Below are 21384 nucleotides of genomic sequence, written 5' to 3' on the forward strand. Positions count from 1 at the left end.
GGGCCGAAATATGCACCCCCTTACGTCACCCACGTTGGTGGCGGTGCTCTGGCCATACTGTTCGCTGCAGGATGTAGTCCCTTCTCATCCCTCTCACTGGCTGCTAATCTCAATCATAGCTATTAGTTATTGAGTTTGTCACTTCCTCTGTAGTTTCACTTCTCCTCCTAAGTGTTTGCTTCACGGGACTTGAGGTAGGAACACGTGGCCCTTGCTTTTTAAACCAACATTTATCATCTTGGGATTGCTGTGAATATCTAGTGTTACATTAACATTCTTACCTGTTGGGACCAGTGCTTTAAAAGGAAATATAGAAGTGCCGGCACTCACCGAATTGCTGGGCTGTGTCTTGTGGGTCTGGTAGGGGCATGTCTGGGGGCGTGGCAGTGAGGAAGGCATTTAACCTTAACACAGTATTTTTCTCTTCCATGTAAAGCTCACTCGTGACGTTGGCCAAGTTTAGCTCAAAAGTGCAGGGTATAGTTGGCACGTTTTTTGCAGCTTTATATAGCGCTAACTTGGCCAAAGGAATTTAGAGAGCTTTACACGAGGAGCAGAAGTTTTACATGAAAGCATACTTTCTTCTTTTTTATGGCACGCCAGATTAGGTGATTTGCCCGGAATCACAGGCTGTTGTGCCGACTCTGGGATAACCCCTCCCCGTGCCATACAAAAAAGTATCCTTTCATGTAGAACGTGTGCTTCTCATATAATGCACTTTAATGCCTCGGATTGTGTTGTTGCTATATAAAACTGCAAAAATGTGCCCTTACACACTCACATATGAGTCAAACTGCTAAAACTTGACGCAGAAAAAAGTGTTATTAATTATTCACATAGACGAAACCTAATGCATTTACCAATGCTTGTTATTGGCATTCACCCTCTGAATTCCAGTACCACTATACTGTTCCAGCTGCCTCTGTCGTTTTTGGGAGGTGGGGCGGGGGGGGATTATTATGAGCTGGCCTGGCACTCAAATGCTCCCCTCCACCGATCGCCCCCTCATCCCCTCCACTTCTGGTATGTGCAGCAAGAGACACTAGTTTCTCGGGAACTTAACTGAGAACAAGACTTGCACAACACATACGTACTTCTGTTACATTTCCAAAGCACTTCATCTCAGTTCTTCTCCTGTAGCACATGTTTGGTTTCACATCCCCAGACTACGTCAGTTGATCGTGTCCATGTGTGCAGACCCACAAATCCCACAGGGAAAGATTAGTGCTGGCAAAGCTCAAAAAACACATAGTTTCTGCTTTTCCCGCAAACACTCATCAATCGTGTGTTGTTTTAGCTACATAACTCAAGGGATTGCTACAACCGCCGAGCCTATATAAACCACTGACCATAAGCAACAGAGGAGCACGTCGGCTAAAACAGTTCTAACTCTGGAAGAAACCGTTTGTCTCGATCATGGTGAGTCACATTTAAATCTTTTTCTCGCTAATTAAAAGGTAGATCTGTGACCTTAATGAGATTTTACTAAGGCTCTATTAGTACCATGTTAAATATAAACCATGTTAAATATAGTAACAGCATGTTATGTTACTCGTTTTTTTGTTTTTGTGCTCCTAAGTGCGGCAGCGAAAATCATTGGTTATACTCTGTCTAGAGGCAGAATTCAAGCATTGACAAAATAGGATTTCCAGCTGCAATTAAAGAGCAAAATAAGGCATCCTTACGTTAAGTAATAAGGAGTAAACAGCACATTAGTGCACATTTTTACAACATCCCAGGTTGCACATTCGGCATAAGTGTTCTGTAATGTACTTACGTTTCAATGACTTTGCTTGGGAATGTTTTGTGTATGCAGATATCTGATAGAAAAGGCCCTCTCCTTAATAGCCTTAATAAGCTGTGGTAGAATATAATGAATACATGAGTATTTTTTTTAAACAGCGCAGTGAGAAAAGCCATTTAAGAAAAATAAGAAAGACAACCAGAATGAGGTGACTCAGTCACAAACTCATAAGCCATTTCAGTGGCATTTAAAGTAGGCTACTACTAGCTGGAAGGAGAAGCGAAAATGTCCCTCGTTATGAAACGTGTAGGTTACAAAACACGCTCTTTTCTAGATCTAACTAGAGACGGATTTAGCTAACTGGCCTCAGTTTGCATGCCATTCATAATGTATTTCAGCTCAAAGCACACCGAGAGGAAGGGAGTGGGTAGCCACCTTCATTATTACTGTTTTCTTCACAGTCAGTTGCATTTTTGCATTAACCCAGCCATTATTTGTCTAGGTTGTCAGCAAGCGAGAGACAGGGGGTTTTGCATGCTTAGTGTCAGCTTTCACCCGGAGAAGAGACAGGCACCAAGAGGCAAACTAATGCTCTCCTGTGATGCTTGTTGCCCACCCAACTCTGGGCCCCATTGCTGAGTGACATGTTTACTGCAATGACTGGTGCTGTCCCACCATGAGCTGTCCTGTGTCTTTTGTTTGTAATTCAGGCTTCTCCTCTGTCCACACGTCTTTGTTATCATTTCACCTCAGCTCACATTGGTCTAGGAACAACTACTATCTCACAATCGCCAGTACATAAGTAATACCTTCCTCATCATTACCTGCACCTCCAGTAGTACTACTCTTACAACCAAACATCACCATTATCATGATTACCCTTACCACCACTACTTCCATTGCACAACCACTACCACCATTGCCACACCACCATCACTATGACTGCAGAGTGCAGAGTGAGTGTGCAGAGTGCAGCGTAGTGAGTGCAGAGTGAGAGTAGTGAGTGCAGAGTAGTGAGTGCAGAGTAGTGAGTGCAGAGTAGTGAGTGCACAGTGGCAGTGCTGAGTAGTGAGTGCAGAGTGCATAGTAGTGAGTGTGCAGAGTAGTGAGTGCAGAGTAGTGAGTGTGCAGACTAGTGAGTGCAGAGTGTGAGTGCAGAGTGCAGAGTGTGACTGCAGAGTGCAGAGTGAGTGTGCAGAGTAGTGAGTGCAGAGTAGTGAGTGCAGCGTACAGAGTGGTGAGTGCAGAGCAGTGAGTGTGCAGATTAGTGAGTGCAGAGTGTGAGTTCAGAGTGCATAGTGCAGTCTGCAGAGTGCAGAGTGCAGTGTGGAGAGTAGTGAGTGCAGAGTGAGTGTGCAGAGTATTGAGTGCAGAGTAGTGAGTGCAGAGTGCAGAGTAGTGAGTGCAGAGTTGTGAGTGCAGAGTTGTGAGTGCAGAGTAGGGAGTGCAGAGTTGTGAGTGCAGAGTGCAGAGTTGTGAGTAGTGAGTGCAGAGTGTGAGTGCAGAGTAGTGAGTGCAGAGTAGTGATTGCACAGTGTAGTGAGTACAGAGTAGTGAGTGCAGAGTGCATAGTAGTGAGTGTGCAGAGTAGTGAGTGCAGAGTAGTGAGTGTGCAGACTAGTGAGTGCAAAGTGTGAGTGCAGAGTGCAGAGTGTGACTGCAGAGTGCAGAGTGAGTGTGCAGAGTAGTGAGTGCAGAGTAGTGAGTGCACAGTGTGAGTGCAGAGTAGTGAGTGCAGAGTAGTGAGTGTGCAGACTAGTGAGTGCAGAGTGTGAGTGCAGAGTGCAGAGTGCAGTGTGCAGAGTGCAGTGTGCAGAGAGTAGGGTACTGCAGAGTGAGTGTGCAGAGTAGTGAGTGCAGAGTGAGTGTGCAGAGTAGTGAGTGCAGAGTGAGTGTGCAGAGTAGTGAGTGCAGAGTAGTGAGTGCAAAGTGCATAGTGAGTGCCGAGTGCAGAAATAGTGAGTGCAGAGTAGTGAGTGCAGAGTAGTGAGTGCAGAGTAGTGAGTGTAGAGTGCAGAGTAGTGAGTGCAGAGTAGTGAGTGTGCAGACTAGTGAAGGCAGAGTGTGAGTGCAGAGTGTGAGTGCAGAGTAGTGAGTGCAGAGTGCATAGTTGTGAGTGTGCAGAGTAGTGAGTGCAGAGTAGTGAGTGTGCAGACTAGTGAGTGCAGAGTGTGAGTGCAGAGTGCAGAGTGCGTGTGCAGAGTAGTGGGTGCAGAGTGAGTGTGCAAAGTAGTGAGTGCAGAGTGAGTGTGCAGAGTAGTGAGTGCAGAGTGAGTGTGCAGAGTAGTGAGTGCAGAGTAGTGAGTGCAAAGTGCAGAGTAGTGAGTGCAGAGTAGTGAGTGCAGAGTAGTGAGTGCAGAGTAGTGAGTGCAGAGTGTGAGTGCAGAGTGCAGTGTGCAGTGTGCAGAGTAGTGAGTGCAGAGTGAGTGTGCAGAGTAATGAGTGCAGAGTGAGTGTGCAGAGTAATGAGTGTGCAGAGTAGTGAGTGCAAAGTGCAGAGTAGTGAGTGCAGAGTGCAGAGTAGTGAGTGCAGAGTAGTGAGTGCAGAGTGGTGAGTGCAGAGTGCAGAGTGTGAGTGCAGAATGTAGTGTGCACAGTAGCGAGTGCAGAGTGAGTGTGCAGAGTAGTGTGTGCAAAGTGAATGTGCAGAGTAGTGAGTGCAGAGAGAGTGTGCAGAGTAGTGAGTGCAGAGTAGTGAGTGCAGAGTGCAGAGTAGTGAGTGCAGAGTGCAGAGTAGTGAGTGCAGAGTAGTGAGTGCAGAGTAGTGAGTGCAGAGTTGTGAGTGCAGAGTATTGAATGCAGAGTTGTGAGTGCAGAGCGCAGAGTTGTGAGTAGTGAGTGCAGAGTGTGAGTGCAGAGTAGTGAGTGCAGAGTAGTGACTGCAGAGTAGTGAGTGCAGAGTAGTGAGTGCAGAGTGCAGAGTAGTTAAGTGTAGAGTAGTGAGTGTTCAGACTAGTGAGTGCAGTGTGTGAGTGCAGAGTGAGTGTGCAGAGTAGTGAGTGCAGACTGTGAGTGCAGAGTAGTGATTGCAGAGTAGTGAGTGCAGAGTAGTGAGTGCAGAGTGCATAGTGCAGAGTGTGAGTGCAGAGTTTGATTGCAGAGTGCAGAGTGTGAGTGCACAGTGCAGAGTGTGAGTGCAGAGGGCAGAGTGTGAGTGCAGAGCGCAGAGTGTGAGTGCAGAGTGTGAGTGCAGAGTGAGTGTGCAGAGTGCAGAGTGTGAGTGCAGAGTGCAGAGTGTGAGTGCAGAGTGCAGAGTGTGAGTGCAGAGTGTGAGTGCAGAGTGCAGAGCGTGAGTGCAGAGTGTGAGTGCAGAGTGTGAGTGCAGAGTGTGAGTGCAGAGTGAGTGTGCAGAGTTGTGAGTGCAGAGTGAGTGTGCAGAGTGCAGAGTTGTGAGTGCTGAGTGAGTGTGCAGAGTGCAGATTGCAGAGTGTAGAGTGAGTGTGCAGAGTGCAGAGTGAGTGTGCAGAGTGCAGAGTGTAAAGTGAGTGTGCAGAGTACAGAGTGAGTGTGCAGAGTGTAGAGTGAGTGTGCAGAGTGCAGAGTGAAGGTGCAGAGTGAAGAGTTGTGAGTGCAGGTGGCAGAGTGCAGAGTGTGAGTGCAGAGTGCAGAGTGTGAGTGCAGAGTGCAGAGTTTGAGTGCAGAGTGCAGCATGTGAGTGCAGAGTGCAGAGTGTAAGTGCAGAGTGTGAGTGCAGAGTGCAGAGTGTGAGTGCAGAGTGTGAGTCCAGAGTGTGAGTGCAAAGTGTGAGTGCAGAGTGTGAGTGCAGAGTGAGTGTGCAGAGTGCAGAGTTGTGAGTGCAGAGTGAGTGTGCAGAGTGTGAGTGCAGAGTGAGTGTGCAGAGTGCAGAGTTTTGAGTGCAGAGTGAGTGTGCAGAGTGCAGAGTTGTGAGTGCTGAGTGAGTGTGCAGAGTGCAGATTGCAGAGTGTAGAGTGAGTGTGCAGAGTGTAGAGTGTAGAGTGAGTGTGCGGAGTGCAGAGTGAGTGTGCAGAGTGCAGAGTGTAAAGTGAGTGTGCAGAGTACAGAGTGAGTGTGCAGGGTGCAGAGTGTAGAGTGAGTGTGCAGAGTGCAGAGTGTAGAGTGAGTGTGCAGAGTGCAGAGTAAGTGTGCAGAGTGCAGAGTGTAGAGTGAGTGTGTAGAGTGCAGAGTGAAGAGTTGTGAGTGCAGGTGGCAGAGTGCAGAGTTGTGAGTGCAGAGTGCAGAGTGTAGAGCGAGTGTGCAGAATGCAGAGTGTAGAGTGAGTGTGCAGAGTGTAGAGTGGGTGTGCATAGTGCAGAGTGCAGAGTGAGTGTGCAGAGCGCAGAGTCAGAGTGCAGAGTGAGTGTGCAGAGGGCAGAGTGTTGAGTGAGTGTGCAGAACGCAGAGTGAGTGTGCAGAGTGCAGAGTGTAGAGTGAGTGTGCAGAGTGCAGAGTTGTGAGTGCAGAGTGCAGAGTGTAGAGTGAGTGTGCAGAGTGCTGAGTGTAGAGTGAGTGTGCAGAGTGCAGAGTGAGTGTGCACAGTGCAGAGTGTAGAGTGAGTGTGCAGAGTGCAGAGTGAAGAGTTGTGAGTGCAGAGTGCAGAGTGTAGAGTGAGTGTGTAGAGTGCAGAGTTGTGAGTGCAGAGTGGTGAGTGCAGAGTGGTGAGTGCCGCGTGCCTGTTCCAGAGAGCCCTCGGATGCTTCATTCCGTTCTGGGAAGGACATGGCTTTTGTAGTTCGGACTGGACTGTTCCCATGGGGCACAGGGTCAGAGCTAATTTGCATATCGCCATTGTCTAACCCAGGGTGGTGTGGAGTGCAAAATAACAATGGATTTGGGCCCAGATCTTTGGACTGGGGTGAGTGTGTGACATTGATCCACATTCGGTCCATCACCTGTTGTGTTTGCATATTCTGCCCTAAGTGCGCTGGGGATACCCAGACGTGGGTCCCAGGCACTCCACACCACTGGAGTCAAGCTAGCCGGGCTGATGAGATGTGTTACCTCGAAACCGGTCCGGTCCTCGGATGCTTGATTCCGTTCTGGGAAGGACATGGCTTTTGTAGTTCGGACTGGACTGTTCCCATGGGGCACAGGGTCAGAGCTGATTTGCATATCGCCATTGTCTAACCCAGGGTGGTGTGGAGTGCAAAATAACGATGGATTTGGGCCCAGATCTTTGGACTGGGGTGAGTGTGTGACATTGATCCACATTCGGTCCATCACCTGTTGTGTTTGCATGTTCCAGAGAGAGCAGGGTATTCTTGTGCGCTTACACGGTGCACTGACACACAGGAGCTAAAACAAAGAACAGCTGAACATGTGGGAGCTTCATTGAGCCAGCAGGCCCTCTGTGAAGGGAGCAGCAAGGAGGGGATGCCTCAACCAATCAAGCGCTGCTACTCACAACCTACTGTACGATTACAACACAGGCCAAAGGGCAGAGCTAGGTCTTTTCGCATTACGCAGGGTAAGCAGTGTGTGAGTGTGTAGGGTGAGCAGTGTGTGAGCGTGCAGGGTGAGCAGTGTGTGAGCGTGCAGGGTTAACAGTATGTGAGCATGCAGGGTGAACATTGTGTGAGCGTGTAGGGTGAGCAGTGTGTGAGCGTGTAGGGTGAGCAGTGTGTGAGTGTGTAGGGTGAGCAGTGTGTGAGTGTGTAGGGTGAGCAGTGTGTGAGTGTGCAGGGTGAGCAGTGTGTGAGTGTGCAGGGTGAGCAGTGTGTGAGCGTGTAGGGTGAGCAGTGTGAGTGTGCAGGGTTAACAGTGTGTGAGTGTGCAGGGTGAACAGTGTGAGTGTGCAGGGTGAACAGTGCGTGAGTGTGCAGGGTGAACAATTCCAATCCAAACCACATAATTGCATTACACACCACATGCATACACTCCATAACACATGGCTAAAAGACATTGCCATTTACAATGCCATTAGCTCTAACTCAAATAAATCCGAGCCCTATTGCATTTCCAATGCTGGTTCCTCTTTCTATGAGTGATGCATTTTGAAGCACACATAGAGTAAAGGGCCTCAGGGTATTGTTTTTGTACAGAAAAGTTTTCTTTCTTGCACAAAAGCAATCCTACTTGCAATGCAGGCACACTTGCTTCATAGTGCAATATAGAGTTCCTGTGCTGACTCTAGGCAGCACATTGATAAGTGCTGGGAAAAGGAAGGAATGCGCTGTATTGTGAGAAATGGAGTGCATTCCTGCCCTTTCCCTGTAACGCAGCACAGCACGGTGCAGGCATTACATTTTGATAAATATGGCCTCGTGTGTTTGACATTGTTATGTCATAAAAAGTCTAATATGAGCATTTAAATGACACATTGATATATGTAGTAACTCTTCTGCGAAACTCTCTATATTCAAAAACCTTAATTCCATAAATCTGGCCAGTGATACAATGCTAGAACCCATTTATAGGTCCACAGGGCATGTGGGAGTTGAGGATTTTTACTCCTGATGTCCCGTGCCCCAACTTACTACGGATCACAAGCAACTATGCCACGTCCCTTTCAGCACTTAAGTACATTATAAACTGTTACAATTTCAGCAAAAACACAGTCAAGTTAAAAGCATCAAATCAAATAAAAAGCTTGGATATTCGATGGCATAACTTGAATCTGAGGAACAGCGTAGTCCAAGAAGTTCAACGCTCCCTCGTGGGACCGTGGGGGGGGGGGTGAAAGGGGGGACATGGGCTAACAACTCAACATGTGGGCAGCATCAGCAATGCATTATGATTGTCTGGCTAAATACTTACTTTTGTGATAAAAGAAGTGTTTTATATACCCTAACAACATTCATAATCAATTACACAGACCCCTCTGAGGTCGGTGCTCTAATGTCTCTTTCGGCAGTTCCCTGGGTCCCACTCCCTCGTCGCTCCAAGCCATTCTTACTCCAAAGCCATGGTTATGCCTAATTGACGATAGGCAGCATCCAGGGTAAGATCCACTAGTTGGTTGAGTCTCAAGAAACCATTCTGACTCTATTTTAAAGTAATCACTGCAGCACTAACTAGGGAGCAAGTTCCCATGGCCCGACTTGCCTGAAATCAGTCTCCCCCGCACATACACGTCCACATCCAGAGTATCTGAGCGTGCCCCATCCATGGGCACCTGGTGCATTAGCAGCTGAATAAGGTGAATTCACTGCAAGGGGCTTAGGGGGGCTGTCCTCAGCAGGTGCAGAGTTCCTCACACACAGCTGAGTGAACAAAGCGACTGGAGGTTCCTTGCGGCTTCTCCTTGCAGGGTAAGTGTCTGGCCCTTCCCACAGTGGGACCTCACTTCTCTAGCGGGCAGTGTTGATCAGGTCGCATGTCTTGTTGTGACTCCAAAGTTGAGAGCCCACTCTTACAGGTCACAGGAGTGACTATAGTTCACACCTGGATGCCAGCCACAGTGATGTGTGTATCAAAGGTCATCCCCATTTCCTTCTTGAGACGAGCACAGGCACTTTCCTGGTGAAATGTCACTGAATTAAAGAGCACCCTTTGAAGTTTACATGGAAAGTCTGTCTCTTCCCTCTCCAGTGTGTGTGCCATCAGCTTACACAAATGCAGCAATATACAAATATGTGTGGGGGGATTCCTCTACCTCCTCTCCTAGTTTTTCACCATTGAGGCCAGTGTCTCCAAAAATGGAACCCAGAATCTTCTATGTATTGTACCATTCACAGGCACACATACTCCGGGCGCATGTATACACCATACACACACTGCACAGCTCTGTATCCTTCATGCACTGTACCACTCATAGGCACACATACACCCAGCACTTACATTTATCATGCAGCACTGCACAGTACTGCATCATCCCTGTATTGTATGCCCCCCCAGGATTTTGCAGGTTTGGGTGCCAAATTTTGAGGCCGAAGCAAGCTAAATTTGCAACAAAAAAAAAACAAAATGCATGGTGTTTGCAGTGGCCAAAAAATGTGCCTGCCACAGAAATACTGCAAGGCCTTTCCCTGTCATTACTGCACGGTGGCAGTACATGCAGGTAAGCGTGGTGGGGTGGGGCGGGGGTGGAGGGTGTAAGTGACAAACAACGGAATAGGTAAAATAAATAATTAAATACAACCACTTACCTTGCACTCACTGCTTTGCCGGCGATGCGGCAAGGGCAAGGTAAGTGGTTTTATTTATATATTTTATTTTCCCTATTCTGTTGTTTGTCATGTCCACCCCCTCCTTGCCCCATCCTGTTTATCTTCACGGCCTGCAACTGTTGCTGGACACTGTGCTGTGTCACAAACTGTAACCTTTCAGAGTCTCCAGCAGCACACCACATTGAATCAGAGGATGTCTGATGCCAAAGAGAGCAGGTTACAATATGAAACGTTCTCCTTTTGTCATCAGACAACCTGCTTTCCTTGATGTGTGCAGGGCAGCAGGGGCTGTGCAGCACTTAACACCAAACCGATGTAGGTCAAGGATGAGTTGAGCACACAGCAGCTGAACTTTAGAATGAGTGAGCCTGCAGCCCTCACTTCAGTGACAGGTTAAAAAGCACCTGCTTACTCCTACAGATGACTAAACACTGTGCTGCCCCCACTGCATTTGTGCTGCTTAACTACTGGTGAAGGCAGTGACCTTCCACCACTATAAGGGTAGTGCTTTGGGTGCCTCTCTCGGTCCAAAAAGACAGCACAAAAATGTGAGACAGGCTTATGTCATGGCGCATGTGCATAATCCATGTTTTCCTATGGCAACAAAAATCAGCATTAGGGATCCAGACATCAGCACAATTGGGGCACTCGGGGGATCGTTGCACGTCCATTACCATGCAAAGGACTTTTTCATCCCAACAAAGCTCTTGCATTATATTTATTTGTAGTCTTTTTAGGCGCACAGACTCAGGATGTTAGTGAGCTGTACAGTAGGGTGTAGCATGGTGCGAGTGTTCATGCAGGAGCTGCAGTGAAAGAGCCACGTATAACAATCATTCCCCTCTTCCTAACATTTTTGATAAATATCTAACTTTTCATTTTCAGAAATACCTTTTGGGATTTTCTCTTCTTTTAATTATCTCAGATTTGGGATGTGATGCGGCTTGCTATGGAGAGAAGGTGCAGCCTGGTGCTAAAGGTAGGAACTAAACACCTTATCTTACTAATTAACATATATATTTGTTTTAAAATGGTGGACTTCCAACATAAACATTAATCAAACGTGGTAAGATGTCCCTTTTGCACAATCTTGCAATATCCTACCTGGACACCCTTAAGTAGATGCTGCCAGCTTTCAGAACCTCATTTTAACTTTTGCGTGTTTACTTTCTTGGAAATTACATATTGCAGTTGTAAGATCAAATATTTGCTTGACTGCCAAATGTTGTCGCTTTTTAAGGCTGGCTTAAGACAGCTTAACATAAAGAAGGGTTTGGGTCAAACCCATAAGACATTGAGAGTAGTGGATGTCAGTCGTGATCAATGCCATTTTATGGATTCTTCATTTCCAGCAGCACTGATTAACGCACTGCGTATCACCGCTGATGGAGAGCAGTTAATCTGTTGGTCAGGCGCTGCAGGAAAACGAGCTGTGAATGGCATAGGTGGTCTTATTTTTAGGTCGAGCCTAGAGTCAGCGCACAAGCTCTGCTCTGGTGAAGATCTGCTGTAGGTCAGGGGGTGCGGAAAGCCCCGCCCATATTTTTCATTGGCTTGTGTCTTTGTCTTTCGTAAATGCTGCAGTCACATTCGTTTATAGGCTTGTTAGTCCCTCCTTATCACAGCCTTGTCATAATTTGTATCCTCCCATGGCTACTGGCCCCTTTACTTTGAGTGGTACATGGTACATGTTATTTAGACTATGAGCACTATTTTCTTTAATGAGGTTATCGTACTGCCCTCTGTACTTTCCCCTCCCTCCCGTTGTCTGTGCCTCTTCACCCCCTCCCCTGCCTGTACTCCCCCTGTCCATGCCTTCTCGCCCTCTTCTTCCCCACCTACATTCCCCTTGTCTGTACCTCCTCCCCTCACCCTCCCACTCTCCTATTGTCTGTGCCTTCTCCCGCCTCACTTCCGTTGTTCATACCTCCACCACCTTCCTCCCGTTGTCCATGATGACTACAATTTGTAATGCAAAAGGTCTCGCGTAAATGCGAGTCCTATTGCATTGCAAATGCTTGTCAGAATATATATCTTTCCAGTGACTACTCCCCATCCTCTCCCCTTGTTTAATACAACTGCTGCATATGTAAAGCGCTGCAATGCCTGCTTGGGGGTCGAGTGCGTGCTTTATAAAACTGGTACAGTGGCGAGCGGGAGAGTGCTCCTTCACAGCTATGACCGGTAGCAAGATTGGGAGCCGCAGCACCCTTTTTCATTGAGCCTCCCTCGCTAAGATAACAACAGAGGGCCCGATTCACAGAATGAACTTAAGACTCAATCCTAAACTTAATACTGTTTTGGTATTCACAGATTGCACTTACTACTTTTGGTAATCACAGAATGAACTTACTACTTTTGACATTCACAGAATGCACTTACTACTTTTGGTATTCACAGAATGAACTTACTCATTTCGGTATTCACAGAAGTTAGGACTCCTAACTTTAGGACTCCTAAATGCCTTCTGTGAGTATCGAAAGTCCTAAAATTACGATTTTTCTCAATTTAGTAGTAGTAAAGTTAGGACTACTAACTTTAGGACTTCTAAATGCCTTCTATGAATACCGAAAGTCTTAAAATTAGGATTTTTCTCAATTTAGTAGTAGTAAAGTTAGGACTCCTAACTTTAGGACTCCCAAATGCCTTCTGTGAATACCAAAAGTCCTAAAATTACGATTCTTCTCAATTTAGTAGTAGTAAAGTTAAGACTCCTAACTTTAGGACTCCTAAATGCCTTCTGTGAATACCGAAAGTCCTAAAATTACGATTTTTCTCAATTTAGTAGTAGTAAAGTTAGTGCCATCCCTGAATAAGTAGGAAAACGTCCCTGTCCCGGGCAGCCCGAGAAAGGTGGTCTCCGTCGCGACATGTGTGCCCCCAAAGAGATCGCCGCCTAAAGACTCAAGCCAGCGGTAATTGGCCCAGCTCCACGATTCATCGATCGCGTGGAGCCCTGCCTGACGAGCGCTATCGAGAACCAAAAACAACCGAAGCCGAGCGCTACTTCGCGCCAAAATCGGGAGCTCACCCCGGATGCGTGAGACTTGGCACGCGGCAGCCGAAGTAGATCGCGACTGAAGAAAGAAAGTCGGGAGCCCACCCCGATCTTACCTGGAAGCTGCAGCAACTCAAGAAGGTGAGAGGCAGTGAAGAAGCCCTGCCGCCTCTAAGACCGGCTGCCGGTGAGTCCTTGGAAAGGAATCAGCCTCAAGAGAATGAGTGGAGGAAGTCTTGTGTGATCTGAGAGTTTAGTAACGTCGGCCATCTTGGAATCAGGCAGCTATCAGGACATCCCCTATGTGCGGATTGCAAGCGGCCATTTTAAGGCCAGGCAGTGTAAGACATTAAGAAATAAACATCGGTACATGTAAAACAAGTATTGGCGAAGACAAGAGGCAAGGAAACAAGCATTAATACCTGCAAAACAAGCACTGGCAAAGGCAATAAGCAAGCAAACAAGCATTGATAAATGCAAAACAAGCACTGGCAAAAGCAAGAAGCAAACAAACAAGCATTGGCAATGACCAAACAAGCATTGGCAAAGGCCAGAAGCAAGAGAACAAACATTGGTACATGCAGAAATAAGCCTTGGCGAAAGCAATAAACGAACAAACATAATAAGCATTTGCCAGAAACAAGCACACAAGCAGTGGAAAAGAGCAGCAAGTGAGTGTCATTGATACACCTGCACGGACATGTCGAGTCCTCCAACAAACAGAGATGCACCAGCTGCGACTGGGGCGTTACATCTGCACCCCCGGAACCTCTGGCGTTGATAGCAGGTGGGAGCATGGGCCCCAGATGGCAGGAATGGCTCGAGGACTTTAAGGATTACATCGAAGGATCAAAAGTCACGAGGGACAGAGATAAACTGATTGCACTACGCAATCTAGTGGGAAAAGAAGTCTGCAAGGTGATTAAAGAGTTGCCAACGGACGATAAAGGTACATATGACAAAGTGCGAGATGCGTTAAACAGAAAGTTCGTACACAAAAGAAATGTGGATTATGAGAGATATGTATTCCACCAAGCCCGTCAAGACAAGGAGGAAATGATGAGCACATTCATATCTAGGCTGCGCCGACTGTCTCAGTTTTGCAACTTTGACGCATTCTCAACGGAGGATGCCATCCGACTGAGAGTCTTGAGGGATGTCCTTCAGAGACACTGCGAAGGCGGCTGTTAAGGAAAAGCCACAATCTCAATGAAATAGAGGAGATGACCAGAGTGCATGATCAAGCGGAGGAACATGCCAAAAGTATGGAGACGGGGTGTAGCGAAAGAAGAGAACAAGCACATAGGGTGCAAGACCACAACACTCGCAGAAGATCAAGAGAATGACAGAGAAAGTCCCAACCAGTATCACGACATCAGTACACAAAACACAGACGTTACGAGTCCGGTCGGAGAGAGAAGAAACCCGAACGCTCAAGAAAATGCTATCGATGTGGTTAAGATTTCCAGCATATAGATGCGTGCCCAGCGATGGGTCAACAATGCCGAAAGTGTGGACAGAAGAATCACTTTGAGGTGATGTGTGGAGTATATAGCAAAGAACGAATGAGAGAAGCTACAAGATCGTCTCGCCTGGACACAAGGCGACATCATGCGCAAGCAGTACAGGATCAAGTCAAGTCATCCTCTGACTCGTCTCACTCCAGCAGGGAGTCCCACAAATCCCAATGGATGAGAAGGTCACCGAGAAGGTCGGCGTCGAGAGAGTCGAGATCAGCATCTCTGGAATCAGAATACACAGATGAGTATGTCTGCATGGTGGCAGACCCGTATCAACTAAAGAAGTACTCCCCATTGGACATAAGCGTGGGAACACATGCAACTAAATTTGTGTTGGACAGTGGGGCGCACTGAACTACATCCCCGTAACTGAGTATAATAAAATGAAGCCGTCGCCCCCCTTGAGTCCGGCACATGCCAGAGTGTTTACCTGGATGTCTAAAAAGCCTCTTCCATGTCTGGGCAAATTTGCAACGACACTCCGACATTGAAGGTCCGGAAGCTGACTGCCTCCTCAGTCTGCCTACGGCAGAACGTTTACGGTTGGTCGAGATACTATACAGAGTCAGTGATGATCCGGACATTATCCACAAGTTCCCCAAGTTGTTTACAGGGCTTGGGAAAATGAACAAATGCTTGATTCGACTACACATCAATGACCAAGTGCGTCCTGTGGCACAACACCCCAGGCGAGTGCCTTTTCATCTTCAGCAAGCGGTAGAAGATGAATTCCAGGAGTTGTTAAAAGCAGACATCATTGACAGAACTGACGGCCCCACACCCTGGGTATCACCTGTTGTCATTGTGCCAAAGAGGGGCAATCCTGAGAAGGTGCGTCTATGTGTGGACATGAGACTCCCCAACACCGCTATAGAGAGAGAGTGTCACCCAGGACCACACTTGAGCGACATGATATCTGCACTGAATGGAGCCAGAGTCTTCTCCAAACTTGACTTAAACAAGGGGTACCACCAGCTGGAACTACATGAAAAGTCGCTGTACATAACAACGTTCGCCACTCATTTGGGCTTGTTTCGCTACAAACGGCTGATTTTTGGTGTCTCTTCTGCGGCGGAGATATTTCAAGAAACTATTCACCAGACCATCAGGCACATATCCAACACACAGAACTACAGTGATGACATCTTGGTGTATGGGTCAAACACCCAGGAACATGACAAAGCATTAGATCGGGTATGCCATGCTCTCCTGGAAGCCAATCTTACCCTCAATAAGGACAAGTGTGAGTGCCATCAATCCACTCTCAAGTTCTTCGGATATGTGTTCTCTGGAGCCGGGATGAGCCAGACCCAGAGAAAGTGACAGCGCTCAATGACACCAAGAGCCCCGGGATGTGAGTGACATCCGATCCTTTCTGGGCATGGCCAACTATTGTGCCTGATATATAAAAGATTACGCTACCATCAGCCACCCACTACGAGCCCTCACCAAGCAAGGACAACCGTTTGTGTGGACCCCACAGTGTGAGCGGGCATTTCAAGAGATTAAACAAGCTGTGGAATCAGCGGACAATTTAGCTTATTTCAGTCCCAAGAGGAAGACGGAGATAGTGGTGGATGCTAGTCCAGTGGGACTGGGTGCAATACTGGCTCAGTATGACAATGACTCTGACCAACGACACATTGTGGCCTATGCCAGTCGCAGCCTATCAGATACCGAGAAGGCTTATTCTCAACCTGAAAAAGAAAGCCTTGCGGTTGTCTGGGCCTGTGAACATTTTTGTGTATTTATCTACGGCAAACATTTTACGATGGTGACTGATCATCAGGCGCTTGTCACCATCTTTGGGAACTCCAGAGCCAAGATGCCACCTCGCATCGAACGGTGGGGTTTGCGCCTACAGGAATACACCTACACAATAATACACAAACCGGGGAAATCAGCGAATCCTGCGGACTACATGTCCCGACATCCTCAAGCATCCCAGGCCTCGCCTCCCTCAATTGCGGAAGGGTACATACACTTCGTGGTAGGAGTAGCCTGGCCACCGGCGGTTTCTCTGGAAGCGATACAGGAAGCCACAGCACAGGACAACATCCTACAGAAGGTGGTCCGTCGACTGCGGACACACTGCTGGAGACATGACAGTGAGGAAGAAAAGAATGACCCTCAGGTTCATCAAGAGATGCAAGCGTTCAGGCACATCAGCGAAGAATTATCTGCCACCTCAGAGGGGCTTCTGCTGAGAGACCATCGGATTGTCATCCCGAGGCAGCTACGACAAGGCGTTATCAACCTAGCCCACGAGGGCCACCGTGGAGTGGTCGCGACGAAAAGAGCTCTCAGAGAAAGGGTGTGGTTTCCACTGCTGGATCAAATGGTGGAGCTCACCTTAACGGACTGTCCGCAGTGTCAACTGGTAAGCCACAGAGATCCACCCGCTCCTCTCCAAATGACGAAGCTGCCCAGTGGGGTATGGCAAGAGCTTGCCATGAACTTTTATGGACCCCTTCAGTCAGGCAAATATGTTCTGGCAATAATGGACGAATACTCGAGGTTTCCCATTGCACAATTTGTCTCGTCTACCAATGCCTCCAGCACGATTGCTGTGCTAGATGAAGTATTCGCTGCCTGGGGCGTTCCTAAGGAACTCAAAATGGATAATGGTCCTCCCTTCAATGGACATGACTTCAGTGAATTAGCGAAGCACCTCAACTTCAGGCACCGCAAGATCACGCCCCTGTGGCCACAGGCCAATGGCACCATTGAGAGATTCATGGCGACTCTGAAAAAGACCTTTCAACAAGCCACTCTGGACAAAAGAGACTTACAGGCGGCTCTCAATGAGTTGCTGAGAGTGTATCGGACTACCCCACATGCCACCACAGGAAAATGTCCTGCCACACTCATGTTGGGGGCGACCCATTCGAACGCGGATCCCGACATGGGAAGAAGCGCTGCAACCCGTGTCTCCAGCACATGCCCATCAAGAGGTGGTACTGGCAGATCACGCTGGTAAAAGTAAAATGAAAGTCTATGCAGATACTAGGAGGAGAGCCAAATCTCCATCGTTTCATGAAGGAGACTGTGTGGTGGTTAAACAAGATCAGCTAAAGAAAACGGACTGTAAATTCAAAGATGGGCCTTTGGTAATCACTCGCGGTACAAAAGGGGGTGGTGATGGACGGAGCATCTGAATCAATCAAACACTCACACCCAGTCAAAAGATCTGGGTTTAATCCATCACCGTTCTTTAGCCCACTCTGCCACCCCAGTTCAGACATGGCTATATGCAAATCAGTCTGACCCTGTGCCTCATGGGAACAGTCCAGCCCGAACTGCCAAGCCATGTCTTCCCTGGACCGGAAACAAGCTGGTAATCACTCAGCAGAAAGGTACAATGATTACTGCGGAGTCAGAGAAAAGACGGATTACAAGAAATGTCTCACATTTCCAAAAGTGTACACCTGCCATGAGAGAGGCTCTTGACAGAATACCAGACCAACGAGAGTCAGAGAGTCCTGGTCAAGTGGATGCAGTACAGAGACCTGAACATCAGACGGAAGCCGCGTCTGAAAACTCTGGAGTGAATATCCGTCCTAGAAGGAACATTCAAAAGCCCAAGAGGCTAATCGAAGAACTTTAATCAAGTCAGTTATTTTCTTTTGTTAACAAAGGGGGAGATGTAATGATGTGAGCAGTCTAGTAGTTGGGTGTGGGTGGAGCTAGGGGGTGGAAGGAAGAGGAGGAGTGAGGACAGGAAAGGGGCAGTTAGAGTAGGGACAGGGTTGAGTAAGGAGTATACCAATAAAGCTCCATGAATCCAAAGTAAGTGTCTGTCGTGATTACAAGTAGGACACTACAGGATCACCTCCTCTAACAGGACTTTTAAAGCATGGCTAATCACCCGGGAGGGTATCTAGACGCTAAGAAATTGTGCTTGTCAATCTGGTGGTGGATAGCTTCAAGCTGGAGCAATGTTGAGGTGTAGAAAGGCATCACGCACTGGGCTGTATCCCTTAGCCACTGTCTGGACTGGGCAGGGTCTCAGCAGATAGACTGGGAAGGGCACAGCGAAGCCAGGGGATAGAAGTGGTGTCACTAGGGGGGTGCGGGGGTGCGTACCACACCGGGTGACACCATCAAAAGGGGTAACACCATGGTCTGTGTCAACAATAATCTTGGCAAGCGGCAGGGTAAGGTTCGACAGACAGTAATATTATTTTGCATTTTGGTGTCACGGACAAAATGCAAAATAATATTTCTGTCTGTCGAACCTTACCCGGCCGCCGGCCAAGATTATTGTCCCAATTAGGCTACGATTTAGGCATCCTGACATCAATGACGTTCGAAACGTCACTCACGTCGTGACGTGACTCCCGGACCTGATGTTTTAAAAATCCATCTGCTTCTTTAGAGGTGTAAGCAGCGCGGGCTGCTAATGCTCTCCAGAAGCCTGGCCTCCTGGCTCATCGTGCCAGGCAACGAGGGCTCCTGTTTCCTGCCCTTGGCAGTCGGAGGGTGAGCAGGTTCATAAATTTGACTTTCAGTTTACCCAGCACCAAGGGGGACATGGTCAAGGGTAAAGCCTTGCTGAGTAGTGGTGAGGAGGGATACAAAGGTTCCAAGATCTAAGAGCTGAGAGCTGAAATGTGCACAAAGAACCTATTCCAGTTTGAGAGAAATGTTTCAGTGTGGGAGAAAAGGAGACCTGAATATCTGCCACCTTCTTCAAAAAGAAAGTGACCAACTCCTCCCACTGATATAGTGAGATTGATATCTACTCTAATCTTGAAGTTCATTTTTTAAGAAAATCAACTGCAATTGTCATTCCTGCTCTGAACTGCATGCATCAATTTAAACGTATCTGAATTAACTGCATATCACATTCCTGCTTAGTACGGCATGCGTTATATTAAGCATAATCTGATTCGATCTTAGAATTTATTGACTGCAATTTACATTAACTGCTCCGAGCAGCATGCAACATGTTTGGACGTAATCTGCACAGATCTGGGAAAGAGAAAAACAATTCATCCAAAATATCTGGAAACTAGTTACTAGCCACCCTCGATAACAAGTGAAATCCAATTATAAAACCACCCCATGTGAACATTAGCAACTATCGGAGCACACAGCAGCATATTGTTCTGGGAGGCGGAATGCGGAATCAGAGGCAGCGCTGCCCATGCCTGGCTCCACAGTGATGGATGGCTTTCTCCTGCCTCTCCTAACGCTCCAGGGGAGACATTCAGAGGGCCTTTCCCCAGCCCTTCCTGCAGTAGCCGTCCTCGAGACCCAACAGTTTATTTATGCGTTTTTATATAGCGCGGACTGTACCCGAAGGCATCAGAGCGCTTCACAATAGGAACTGTAACGATACATGAGGAGAAAATAACAAGTGAACAAATTACAAAAGCAAACGTTAAGTTACATGTGGCAAAAGTGACAATTGTGAGCAAACAAAATACATGAGATAGCAAATGGTGCAATACAGGAAGAAAAAGTTACATGTGTGCAGATTACAAGAGAAAACAAAGTACAATTAGAGGTATAATACTGCAGAATATGGCAGACACTCAAGCACAAGAACAAACGTTACAGAGGCAGTGGTGGCACTTGTGCAAGTATCTAAAGCAAACAAAATGTGAAAGGTAGCAAACAGTGTGTTACAAGAGAAAAGTGGCGTGCTAAACACTCCAAGGCCTCAAAAATCTTACCCAACGTAACACCAAGAAAGAGGTGGATTGATTCTGCCCCTGAGATTCATGCAATGCAGGCAAGAGGAATCATTTCAGGAAAACCAAAGGATAAAGAAGTCCCTGCAGACTGAACTCTGGCAAACCGACCCGGGGAAGTGAACCAGGGTTTTGCTGCACCAGGTGTACGCTTGTCTTCCTCTGCATTCTTTCCTTCGCTGTGTTTGAAAGTATGCCCTTTGGCGATTACAACCTGTGCTCCTTGTGTCTGAGCGTGCGATATACCCAGTAAACTGCTTTGGTCTGTAGTTGCGCTATTGTGTGCAAGTGTAACGTACTGCCCACTGACTATGAGTTGCACGTGGGTGTCATGTTTCCATAAGTTACTGTGCGCATCTGAGTCCGTGCAGACGTAACATGCTATGCCCGGAAACAGTGTAGCCTTGAACGGGCATGTAGGGTTCTTGTCCTGCCAGTAAACCTGTGTCTAACTTTGCATGGATAGACTGGTGCCATGCTTAGTGTGTGTGTGCTGTACTGTCCTGGACATGTGTGTAACTGCACATGACTCGCGTGCATTTTAGTCCCTGTGTAAAGCCATGTAAGGGTATCTGGGGGGCATCATGGATTCATGATGTAAGTCGTGAGAGGGTGACACCATGAGTTACCCGCACTGGGTGACACCAATCATAGTGACGCTACTGGATAGAATTATGTCTGGCGGCGTTGACCACCGAGGGGACAACGCAGAGGCCTGCGGAGCTGTCAGGGAGGACTATGAGGCCTTGTGTCATGCATGCTCCTGACGGTCTGTTTGAGGCATCAGACTCAGCCTGTTCTGGGTATATGTTTAGTTTGGGTAGTGAGGGCTGATGTTCAGCTGAACTGGTGGGATTAGGTACGACAGGACAGAGTTGATTCAGGCCAGTGGCCTGTTTTGTTTGCACTTCGTTGATGTATTTGTTTCAGTCATCAGTAAAATGGAATCTATCAGCAAGAATTATACTGCACTATCAGTCAACCTTGTGGAGAACAGTTCGTTTATACACGGGTTGAGTCATTCTGTTGAGGGGGTCTGTGAATTGAAATGCAACTGGGTGTATGTTTGTGCTAATTAAGGATAATTCATGTTTTAAAACTTTTAGATAGTTTTAACTTGAGTAATCTAAACGTTACTTTGAGTAATCTAAAATAAGTCTGAATATTAGGCAGAAGAAAAAAACTTCAAGAATGATTAAGTCATGGACCTTAATTGCTCCAGATTGATCTCCACCCGCTAGCGGGCATGAGAAATTTAATTTAACCGTAATCCCAAGTTAAGAAATGTCTTGTGTGGGGTCCATAACTTTGCAGGGCCATTGTTGCTAGCTGTGTCAATAGATGCGTAATCAGGCCA

The 21384-nt window shown here is 47.4% G+C and overlaps 1 protein-coding gene across 1 annotated transcript in view; it reads left to right on the forward strand.

Annotated features, from left to right (window-relative positions):
- Positions 1-1362: 1362 nt before the first annotated feature.
- Positions 1363-21384, forward strand: part of LOC147711623 (beta-microseminoprotein-like) — a 152184-nt gene continuing 132162 nt past the window's right edge. Inside the window, exons 1-2 of the mRNA XM_086922297.1 lie at positions 1363-1419; positions 10696-10789. Coding sequence (XP_086778423.1) covers positions 1417-1419; positions 10696-10789 — 97 coding nt within the window. The 5' untranslated portion in view covers positions 1363-1416. The remainder of the gene's footprint in view (positions 1420-10695; positions 10790-21384) is intronic.

This window comes from Lissotriton vulgaris, chromosome 5 (genome assembly GCF_964263255.1).
Source record: "Lissotriton vulgaris chromosome 5, aLisVul1.2, whole genome shotgun sequence".
Lineage (NCBI taxonomy): Eukaryota > Metazoa > Chordata > Amphibia > Caudata > Salamandridae > Lissotriton > Lissotriton vulgaris.